Here is an 11,545-nt window from a genome sequence, read left to right on the forward strand (position 1 = left end):
GGGGGGGACGGGGGGGGCTGCCAAAGATCCCAAAGGAACTTTCCTGTTGTACTCACTCTGGTTCTTCATTCTGCAAAGCTGGGGCTTCGACTCACAGGTTAGGGGCATGGAGAACTGAGACTCAGACTTATGGGTATCCAATTCCTGCTGTGCCTTAAGATATTGGGGGCGGGGCGGTGATTTGTGATGGTGAGGGGAAGACAGGTGGCAAGTATAGGGAGGATGGGAAATATGCCATCATATATGGTCCCAGGGATAGTCTTTAGAAGGATTTCTGTCTCTAGTAGCGTAGGGCTGGGGGTCTCTGTGCGCTGTGTCCACATCATTGTGACTTCCATCCACAATACTGTTTGCAGCAAAGTGTGTTGGGAAGCCCATATTCTAAGCCCACTCTAGTCCTTCTTTGACAGTCCTGCTCCCTTCAGTGCTAGAAGGAGATGCCTGGGAGGGGTGCAAGTGGTTAGCTGGACTCCCAGACTGGGCTGGGTGGGTCGAACATCAGCTTAGGCAGGTCAGGGCCCTGGTATCTGGCCCTGCAGGTCTGTCTTGTCCAGTCTGGGCCCTCCCAACTCCCAGCAGCATCCTCCCTCCCTCTACTCCTGCTAGTAAGGCCACAAGACCAACTCTGCCTCACTGGAATCCTCTGCTCTACTCCATGCTTCACTTCCTCCCTACATGCCTGCTTCTCTCCATCCCTTTCTTCCTTTGTTTAGTTCAAAGGTGTTCCTTTTGGCAGTGGACCCAGATAGCCAGCCTATCCAGCCTCCACTCCAGGGCTGCCATGTCAACAATTGCCCTACCCAACTCAATTAAGGGACTGTGCATTCCTCCTGATTCGACTCTTCCTTTCCTCTGCCTATCTCCCTTGTTCATTTGCCCATTCATTTATACGCTCTTTTGGGGTTGCGGGTGGGAGGATTGAGACAGTGTCTCCCTGTTGTCCAGGCTGGCCTTGAACTTGAGATCTTTTTGTCTGTGCCTTCACAAATATTGGGATTACAGGTATAAGCCACCATACCTGGCTTCACTCATTCATCTATTCAGTCAGTTTATAAACATTCATCAAGCTCTAGTTATGTGGCAAGAATGGAGACCACATACCATTGATTGAGCATGAAGTCAGAAATCATGTTTTCATATGGGATATGTGACTCTGTTTCTACTCTATGGAACTCAATGCCATGGGGAAGGCAGACAAGAAAACAGCAAATATAATCTATGGGTTAAAGTGCTGTGATTAGGATAAAAACAGAGTGCCAGGGAGCAGAGAGGTAGGGCATGCACCCAAAGCTGCCTGAGGTGGGGCAGGGAGGACTCAAGGAGGAAATGATGCCTAAGCAGAGTCTTAAGGCATGAGTAGGAGTTCTCCAGACAACGATGAGTAGGAGCGACCAGACATAGGGAGGAGAGCATTCCAGGGGTACAGTGTGAGCAAAGGTGACAGACAACAGGGTGTGTGGGGTGCTGAGTAGAGGCAGGGACTATAACCCTTTGGGAGTTCCAAGGCAAGGAGCTCTTGCCATCTCAGAGCACTCTTCTGCTCTGATCTAGCCCCTGGCCCTGGGTTTTATGTTTATTTCTCTATAACCACAGATTTTCCCAGGCCCTATCTCCTTCATAAGTTACTTATCTTAGAAATCCAGTTGTCTTTGAGTCGCCCCAGTCATCTTTCTTTTAGTCAGTGACCAAATCTGTATCAAATGTCCCCTTCTCTCTGCCCAGTACCATCTTACCAGGGCTGCAGCCTCCTACTGAGTATCTGCTCGTCAGTTTCTTCCTAATGCCTATTTTCTACTCATACTGCACATTATCACTTGTCTCATGCCACTTGCTACTTAAGGAAGCTTCAGTGATTCTCCCTCCATTTCCTCTTGACCAAATCTGAATACCTTTGCCTGGCATGAAAGAGCCTGGACAATTTGACTCCACCCTACCCCAGACATATTTTCCACTGCTGCTCAACACACACACACACACACACACACACACACACACACACCCTGCCTTAGGTTGGGTCCTCTCCTCTCTGCTTCCTGAACCAGCCAGCCTTTCCTGCTTCCTTGGTGTTTGCTTACTTTGATCCTATACCTATAATGCCTTTCTAGATCTCCCAGGCCTCCTGATTCTACCCAGCTTATGCATGAAGCCCATCCTCGTAACTCCCCCATCCCACAACTAGCCAGCAACACACCACCGAAAGCTAAATCAGAAACCATCACTGCAAGCCGGGTGTGGTGGTACAGCCTGTAATCCAAGCACTTGGGAAACTGAAGTAGGAAGACAATGAGTTTGAGGCTAGCCTGATTGGCTACATGGTGAGACTCTGGAAAAGAAAGAAGGGAAGAAAAGAGAAAGAAAGAAAAAGAAAGAAAGAAAGAAAGGAAGGAAGGAAGGAAGGAAGGAAAGAAAATAAATAAATAAATCACCATTATATATCTGTCTATTCATCATATGCACCTCTTCCTCCCAGACAGACCGCAGATTCCATGAGAGCAAGAAATGGATCTTTATTTGCACATCAGGTTATATAATGGATATATCTGATTCCAAAATCTCTGCTTCTTTTTAAAAAATATTTATTTATTTATTTATTTATTTGAGTGTTTTGCCTGCATGTATGTAAGTGTACCCATGTCATGCAATGCCTGAGGAGACCAGAAAAGGATGTTGGATACCCTGAAGCTGGAGTTAAGGACTGTTGTTAGCTGTCCCATGGGTGTTGGAAACCAAACCTGGGTCCTCTGCAAGAGTAGCTAGTGATCTCAACAGCTGAGCCATCTCTCCAGCCCCTCTGAATGTTCCTTACAGCTTCTCAATGGAAGAGCAAAGTCTTTTTGTCCTTGGCCCTGTGATTCTGGCTCAACATTTCGACCCCATTGCTGTGTCTGACCTGACCTCATCTCTCTGGGCCCCTGACCTAGGCCTTTCTTCAATGACTTGCTCATTCCTGCCCCTGAACCTCAGTTCATGCCATTCCTCCCACATGGAATACCGCCTTCTCTCTGGGAATCCAGGTCTCTCATCTTCAAGCCATGAAAAGAATTTTCCCAAGGGTCTGGCAGGATGGATCTTACCCTCCCTACATGCTCCATTCCAGGCATCAATGGTTCTGCCCAGGTCCTGTGGCTCCCTACCATACTTTCTGAAAGCATTCACTTTTACACCTTTGGTGGGTTGAACCTTGTGTGAAATTTGTCCTTGGTTTCCCTGTATCTGTGTGCAGAAATTCCATTTCCCTGAAGACTATGAGCTCCCTGAGGGCAGGGTCTTGGTTCTGTTATATCTTCCCTCCTTGCAATTGCGCAGATAGGATCCTAGGCTGCAAGAGGGCGAGTCTTCCATAATTCATCTGTGTGGCCTTAGGCAAGCCACTTCCTTTCTCTGGGTCTCAGTTTCCTCATCTGTTAAATGGCCATAATAAACGCCTACCTCTTGAGATGTGTGGATCTAATGAGGTAATGAACAGAATGCGCTTTGCAAGCACAAAACTCCAGGAGTTCCAGCTGCCTTTGCTGTCATTATCATTATGAATGTGTTCCCTGGTTGGCAAGGCCCCTCACCCTGGCTGCTTCTGTCTGCCCCCTGCAGGTCGATGCCCCGCAGGCGAACTGGAAACCTCGGATGTGGTGACAGTAGTGCTGGGCCAGGACGCAAAACTGCCCTGCTTCTATAGAGGGGATCCGGATGAGCAGGTGGGGCAGGTGGCATGGGCTCGGGTGGACACAAACGAGGGCACCCGAAGGCTGGCCATACTGCACTCCGAATACGGGCTTCATGTGAACCCTGGCTATGAGGATCGCGTGGAGCAACCACCGCCCCCACGGGACCCTCTGGACGGTTCCGTGCTCCTGCGCAATGCTGTTCAAGCAGACGAGGGCGAATACGAATGCAGAATCAGCACCTTCCCGGCTGGCAGCTTCCAGGCGCGCATGCGGCTCCGCGTTCTAGGTAAGTGGGGCCAGCTGGGCATGGTCAGGACTGCTGTGCGTATGCGGGGCGGCCAGGACAAGGCTCCGTCAGGGTCATGGAGGGGAGAAGCTGCAGTCAGAAGCAGAGATAGGAACTGCAGAGATGGATGGGACAGAGGCAGAACAGGCATAAAAGATGGGGTCCTTGAGTGAAGGAGAGCTATCCAGTCCCTCTTCCCACCCAATCCAGAAATTCCAAAACCCCCAAAGTTGGAGACTAGTCCATATATTAGAAAGCTCTTCTCTCTGATGCCCTAAATCTGCCTCTGTGACCCTTTGTCCTTCTGGAATGAAATGGCACGGACTTATTCTCTTCCGATCTGCAGAGTGCAGCCCTGCATGGCAGCCCACGCCTTTAATCCCAGCACTTGGGAGGCAGAGGCAGGTGGATCTCTGTGAGTTTAAGGCCAGCCTGGTCTACATAGGGGTTTGTCAAAAAGACCACACACACACACACACACACACACACACACACACAAGCATGAAAGGACAACAAAAAAACACAGAGAGCCTTTGCCAACCTCCACTCAAATCTACTCTTTTCCAAGCTACACTTACTGTTCTTGTCACTGTTCCGTAAAAGACACTAACTCAACTTCCTTCACCGTCCCAGGCTCTATGGTTTTAAAATGTGAGATCCAGGTGTGGACATGAAGCCCAGCTATGATATGGTATATGTGAATACTGGGGTTAATACCATCCTTGATTTGGGTCTCCAGTGAATGTGGTCTGAACCCACAATTGCCTTTTAAACCACTCCTTTGCACCATGGGCACTTCTGGTCAACCTGGACTTATGGTCAACTTGTCTTTTCCATTGTCATTGGACTATTAATATTTTGAAGTTAGAATTAAAACTCTTCACAGTTTTGGTTTGTCTTTGTGCAAGTTAGTTACATCAGCCTTGGAGAAAAAACATTTGAGTGTAAAAAAGCTAGACATGATGGCACATAGCTATAACCACATCATTCAGGAAGCTGAGACAGGAGGGTGGAGAGTTTGAGGCCAACTTGATCTACACAGTGAGACCTTGTCTCAAAAGTCAAAACACAACACACACACACACACACACACACACACACACACACACACACACGTGCGTGCTCTAGCACCAAAACAACCTGAGTGTAAATCTATGACTTGAGTCTTTGTCATCTAAGAGCTGATGACCTGGAACAAATCATTGAAACTCCCTGAGCTTTAGTTTCCTCATCTAAAAAACAGGCAAAATAATACCTGCCTTACTAGTTTGTTGACAGAATTAAATGAGATAACGTTTGTATTTAACATGATAGTTGGCATGTAGTAAGTGGTTGTTATTATTATTATTATTATTATATAGATAGTATCTAATTAGCTTTTGTTTTGTTTCTTTTGGGGGGGGACAAGGTATCCCTGAACCCCCATCTGGCCTGGAACTCTCTTTGTAGACCAGGCCTCTATCTTCCTGCCCCTGCCTTTCAAATACTGGGATTAAAGGTGTGCACCACCACACCTGGCTTATTTTAATTTTTTTTTTTAATGACCCTTTCACATTGTAAGAAATAACAGTGGAAAAAGATGCAAAATCACCTGAAATTCTGCCACTTATCTGGTACCTTTATTGGTGAAATAAGAGAAAGAAAAGGTGCCTAAAGTTTATAATTGGCTAAGATTGAAATGGGAAGGAGCTGGGCCTCCTGATAGGGGTTGTGCAGATCTTTGACCTCCCCTTCTCTCATCCACAGTGCCTCCTCTACCCTCATTGAATCCTGGTCCACCGCTAGAAGAAGGCCAGGGCCTGACGTTGGCAGCCTCCTGCACTGCTGAGGGCAGCCCAGCTCCCAGCGTGACCTGGGACACGGAAGTCAAAGGCGTAACGTCCAGTCGTTCCTTCAAGCACTCCCGATCAGCTGCTGTCACTTCAGAGTTTCAACTGGTGCCTAGCCGAAGCATGAATGGACAGCCACTTACCTGTGTGGTGTCACATCCTGGCCTGCTCCAGGACCAAAGAATCACCCTCACCCTCCAAGTGGCCTGTGAGTGCTTGGATGTATGGGTAGGGAGACTCCCTAGGTTCTGAAAGAATTGATAAGACACTGGCTCTGAGCCATGTCAGGAGGGTTAGCCTGAGTCTTAGAGGCCAGAGTATAGTCCAGAAGTAGAAGATTTGGAGCCCAACTTAAAGATCCTAGGAAGATCACTGAGGTCTTTCCATCTTCAGGGTCCTTGTCATTATAGAGAGATTGCCTTGTTTTATAGCATTGTTGGGAGAATCAAATATAAACATAGAATTGAAAGTGTTTCGCAAAATAAAGTTTAAGGTTTGGAAACATATTTGGGACAAGCCCTCATTCTGCTATTTACCAACTGTTATTTAATCTTGTTAGGCTTCATTTTCTTTGTCAGCAAATGAGCATAATCATAGCAATTTTACAGGATTGTGATGGGAATTAGCAGTCATGAATGCAAAGCATCTCATAGATCTTAAATCACAGGAGGATTCAGTAAGGATAGCATGTTCTCAGCATTAGATTTCAAGCTCAAACTACACTAGCATTTGGCACAAAGTATGAAATTAATAAATATTTGCTAAGGAAACGAATAAGCTAGTGAGATTGTTAGGCCTTTGAAGAATCTGGCAGCATTTACTGAGCACCTGTTCTATGACTAGCACTATGCTGGGCGCCACAGGAGATCAAGTAAAGGTGTGACACACAATTACCCTGAGGGATTTGTGGGCTCATGGCACAGGTAAACCAATATAGACTCTAAGCTTAGACAGGAGAGGGAGCCATGACAGCCAGGAACTGTCAATGAGGTGGGGCTGGGTGAGCTATGGCAACAGATGAGGAAGAGCAGAGGCAGGTTGTTTCCACAGCGGGGACGGGCCTCAAGGAATAACAACTAAGGCATCATTTTCATTCTTTCTCTTGCTGCCCCTCATTCCAGTCCTTGCTGAAGCCTCTGTGAGGGGCCTTGAGGACCAAAAGCTGTGGCATGTTGGTCGAGAAGGCGCTACACTCAAGTGCCTGAGTGAAGGACAGCCCCCTCCCTCATACAACTGGACACGGTAAGGGCCTAGGCTCGAAGAAGGGCCTAGCTTAGACTAGGGTCCTTCCCTCTCAGGATGTACTCATTATGGGCTGGGACTACATATTCTGAATTCTAGATGAGACACATGTTCAGACAATACAAAAATGTGCATAATCACCAAATTATTATTCCCTGGCTTGTTCTAGGGAATATATGGCTACCCATAGAGAACAAACAAATATTATCTTTTTTCCTAACTTTTAAATTATGAAATATAACTATTAAATATTAATATTTTATATATCTGTGAGTGCTTGAAGTGCATGAGACAAAAAAACAGCTGGCTGTAACTGATGTTACACCAATACTCCTGTAACTACCTCAATGTTGCCAGCACCTCAGAAACACTCACCCTCTACCCATTCCCTCAAGAGTTTTTGGCTTTGTTCCAGGGATGTCCAAGAATCAGAGAGGGGTAGGGTGCACATGTGTGTGAGCCTGTGACAGGCATATGAGTGGGCATATGAGTGATGCATGTGGCCTTGTGCCTAAGGCTAGGTTTGTTTACTTTGCCACGCAACATCATGGGTGTTGGAGCATGCAGTCACACTTTCCAAGTACCTCTGAGCCCAGCTAGAGTGGAGTGTCCTGTGTGTGGACTTTATAGCATGTGGACCTGTTACCCAGTGCTGGATGACGTGATGCCTGTGGGAGCATGTGGGATGGCACGCGTGTGGATCTTCCCCAAGTGTGTGTGTGGGTTCCCGGGTCAGGCTGGGCGGCAGGGAGAAAGGGCCTCTGCCTAGACCTGCCTAGGGGAGGGTGGGGCACCGTGGGAACAGCCGGAGGCTCTGGGTGACGTCATGGGGGAAGGGGGTGAAGAGTTGCCTGGGCATGTTGGGTGGTGGCAGGCTCAGCTCGCCCCAGCAGGTACCCTTCAGCTTCCCTGTCCTGCAGGCTGGATGGGCCTCTGCCTAGTGGGGTGCAAATGAAAGGGGACACTCTGGGCTTTCCCCCACTGACCACTGAGCACAGTGGCATCTACGTCTGCCATGTCAGCAATGAAATTTCTTCGAGAGATTCTCAGGTCACTGTGGATGTTCTTGGTAAGCACAGTGATTGGGGAGACAAACACAAGGGTCCTGGGTCCAGAGCCAGGGGGTGGGTACCAAGAGGCAAGACAGGGAAGGAAATGGGAAAGAATGTCTTTGGGGGTGATGGATGGTATATTTTAGAGAGGATACAGCTAAGTGGGTGGCTGTGGATATGTTCTGTGAAGATAATGCATGGGTAGAAGTGGGGTCTGGAGTGGATCAGGGAGGGATCTGGGCATGCACCTCAGACACTGGACTGTCTCCAGCAGACCCTCAGGACCCAGGGAAGCAGGTGGACCTAGTGTCAGCCTCGGTGGTAGTAGTGGGTGTGATTGCTGCGCTCTTGTTCTGCCTTCTCGTGGTGGTGGTGGTGCTCATGTCCCGATATCATCGACGAAAGGCACAGCAGATGACCCAGAAATAGTGAGTACTACCTACTCCTAAGTGGGTAGAACTGAGCTGGGAACAAAGAGGATTGAATCAAGAAGGAGATGAGCCAAAACAAAGGAGATTGGGTAGCCTAATAACTAGACAGCTTATGGACCAAAGGTGGGCAGAGTCTTTGAAGAAGTGAAGAAGCTTGGGGGGCATGGACTACAGATAGATGAAGAGAGACCTATGCCTGAGAGAAGGTCACATTTATATTCCTACTATGCACACTTGAGCACTCATGTGGCACACCCATGCTCTTCAGCACACTGTCATCTGCAGCCACACACTCATACTTGCAGGGATAGCATGGCATCCATACCCTCTAGCCACTTCCTAGGCTTGGCCAGGCTTAGAGTCACCTTGGGGGGCTGCCACTGCCCTCAACTCCTGATAAGGGGGTGTCTTTCCCAGTGAGGAGGAGCTGACCTTGACCAGGGAGAACTCCATTCGAAGGCTGCATTCCCATCACACGGACCCTAGGATCCAGGTGTGTGCCAAGGTTGGGTACATGTGTAGGGCATGGCCACACAGGTTTGCTTGGGTCTGGGTTCTTTCCATATGTAAAAGCATAGCCCTCCACCAGGTTTGGCTACTCAGAGCTATGGCTGGGCTGAGGCTGGGGGGTGGTGGTAGCTGCTTTGGGTCTGCTAGGACTCTTCCTTGCAAGGCCCTCTAAGCACTGACCTGGGGGCTGCTCTAGGAATCCACTATCAGTGCTAGTTCCAGGGTGGGTTTGTGGGTGTCAGTGGGGGAATGAGGACATTGTGTCAGGGAGACATTGACCTATGGGGTTGAGGGGAGGGCAATCAGGGAGGAAGCTGGTGAAGGATGAGAGGCGAAGAGGCTGAGGGGAGGAGGCTGAGCTCTGTTCTAACTCCTCCCCCATGTCTGGGCCCCTGCAGCCGGAGGAGAGTGTAGGGCTGAGAGCCAAGGGCCACCCTGATAGTCTCAAGGACAACAGTAGCTGCTCTGTGATGGTGAGGCCCCCCTGGCCCCACCGGTGTCCCCACTACTCTCCTCAGGCCCCTCTCCTCGTCCCAGATATGGTGCTACAGCAGCCCCTGTACCAGTCCCTTGGGTCTCACCCTGGTTCACATGGCCCACCCCTGCATCTCTGCTATGACTTTGTTCTCTGACCCTCCTTCCCCATATCTAACACTTGTTCCTGGCCCTCCTCATTTCCAAACCCCTATGCCTCTGGGACAGCCATTACCCTACTTTACCTGACCTTTGACCCCACCACAACCCGACCCTACCCCACTGTATCTGCCTATTTGGCCTTGAATCCTGACTTGTCCTCTGTCCTTGTCTCCAGAGTGAAGAGCCAGAGGGCCGCAGCTACTCCACATTGACTACAGTGAGGGAGATTGAAACACAGACTGAACTGCTGTCTCCAGGCTCAGGGCGGACAGAAGAGGAGGACGATCAGGATGAAGGCATCAAACAGGCCATGAACCATTTTGTTCAGGAGAATGGGACCCTGAGGGCCAAGCCCACGGGCAATGGCATCTATATCAATGGGCGGGGGCACCTGGTCTGACCCAGGCCTGCCTCCCTCCCCTAGACCTGGCTTCTTCTGCTTACATGGGGGGATTTCAGCTCTTCTTGGGGGAACCTCCTTAAATGCCTGCATTTCTTTAGGAAGATGCTTCCCCCTCCCCCTAGACTGCTCAGACCTTTACCTCCAACCATTCTGTTCACTGGGAGGCCTCTACTGGTTGAGTGCCTCCCATCATTGTGTGTAGGTCACTGTGTGTGTGTGTGTGTGTGTGTGTGTGTGTGTGTGTGTAACCATTCGTGGATTGTGTGCACATGGAGGGGTAACTCTTTGTAGTGTGCATTGTGCTGCCCTGTTAATAATCCAAGTGAATGTGGCTGTGTATAGAACACCGTTAGAGTTTGTTTTGTGAGTAGTATGGTTGTATGTGACCTTTGCCTGCAGATGCAGGTGTTTTCCTCAGACCCCAGAGCAGTATTAGTGATGCAGAGGCTGGAGGTAAGAGGTGGAGACTGTGGGCCAGATCCAGGTGTGCGGGCATAGCTGGAGCTAGAATCTGACCTTCCAAGTGGGGGAGCCGTGTTCCTAACCACTTGGGAGCCATGGGGGCTAGTGTGAAGCAGTCACCCAGGGGTTTCCCAGAGGCTCAAACTGTTACAGAAGCCCTCTGCCCTCTGGTGGCCTGTGGGCCTGCTGCATGTACATAGTTCCTGTAAATTAACCTTCAAGGGAGTTTTCTGAGTTCTGCTCACATTCCCTTAATCAGAGGGAAACAAAAATTAAAAAAAAAAAAAAAAAAAAAAAAAAAAAAAATTTTAACAAAAAACAGACTTGCATGCTTTTTATTGGACTTGTTTAAGCAAGGCCAGCCTACACAGACACTCAGCAAAGCTGGACCTCATGCTGATCCCACATCAGGGGTTAATTCCTGTGGTTGTGAAAGGTGCCCCTCCAAGGCATCTTCATCTAAGGAGCCTCTTAGGAGGGAGCTGACAGCAGGTAGAGTCTGGAACCAGGGAAGTGAGGGGTGAACACTGGGAAGGGAGATAGAGATGGGATGTTTGGCTCCCTGGCCCCTCAACTCTTCCCCTACCTTCATTATTATTATTAGTAGTAGTATTAGTAGTAGTAGTATTAGTTGTGTTCACAGTTGTTCATGCCTTTGAGGAGTTGGTGGGACTTGGTGTCAAGGGCTCCTGGTTCAGTTGTGTAGCGGGCAGAGAGTAGGGATTACAAATTGAGGGAGGGTGGAAGTTCAGGTGAGGGGAAGGAGGTGCTGGGGGAAACTCTTTTTCCCCAGGAGTTTCTGGGTCATTAATCCAGGGTTCTTATGGCACTTTCTCTGTGTGGGAGGCTTGGGTTAGATGTTTATTTTTCTTTGACCTGCCCAAACATAATTGGCCAGAATACTGAGATTTAGTGTCTAAACCCTATGTGGCCTGAAATTTGCTGGATATTTGGACCAAAGAAGAGGCTCCTGTTCGCTATTTCTACCAACCCAGGACTTACTAGAACCCAAGGATCTGGGGTCCTAGTATG

At 48.9% G+C, this 11,545-nt stretch overlaps 1 protein-coding gene across 2 annotated transcripts in view; it reads left to right on the top strand.

Annotated features, from left to right (window-relative positions):
* Nucleotides 1-10,806, top strand: part of Nectin4 (nectin cell adhesion molecule 4) — a 16,457-nt gene extending 5,651 nt beyond the window's left edge. The window contains exons 2-9 of one of the 2 annotated variants that reach the window (XM_008848016.3): nt 3,589-3,948; nt 5,695-5,985; nt 6,899-7,019; nt 7,940-8,088; nt 8,346-8,499; nt 8,920-8,995; nt 9,411-9,485; nt 9,824-10,806. In XM_008848016.3, coding sequence (XP_008846238.1) covers nt 3,589-3,948; nt 5,695-5,985; nt 6,899-7,019; nt 7,940-8,088; nt 8,346-8,499; nt 8,920-8,995; nt 9,411-9,485; nt 9,824-10,048 — 1,451 coding nt within the window. In that variant the 3' untranslated portion in view covers nt 10,049-10,806. The remainder of the gene's footprint in view (nt 1-3,588; nt 3,949-5,694; nt 5,986-6,898; nt 7,020-7,939; nt 8,089-8,345; nt 8,500-8,919; nt 8,996-9,410; nt 9,486-9,823) is intronic. The other variant, XM_008848017.3, reaches the window with a different exon arrangement.
* The last annotated feature ends 739 nt before the right edge of the window (nt 10,807-11,545 follow it).

The sequence above is a fragment of the Nannospalax galili genome, unplaced genomic scaffold, assembly GCF_000622305.1.
Source record: "Nannospalax galili isolate Female #2095 unplaced genomic scaffold, S.galili_v1.0 scaffold484, whole genome shotgun sequence".
NCBI classification, from domain to species: domain Eukaryota; kingdom Metazoa; phylum Chordata; class Mammalia; order Rodentia; family Spalacidae; genus Nannospalax; species Nannospalax galili.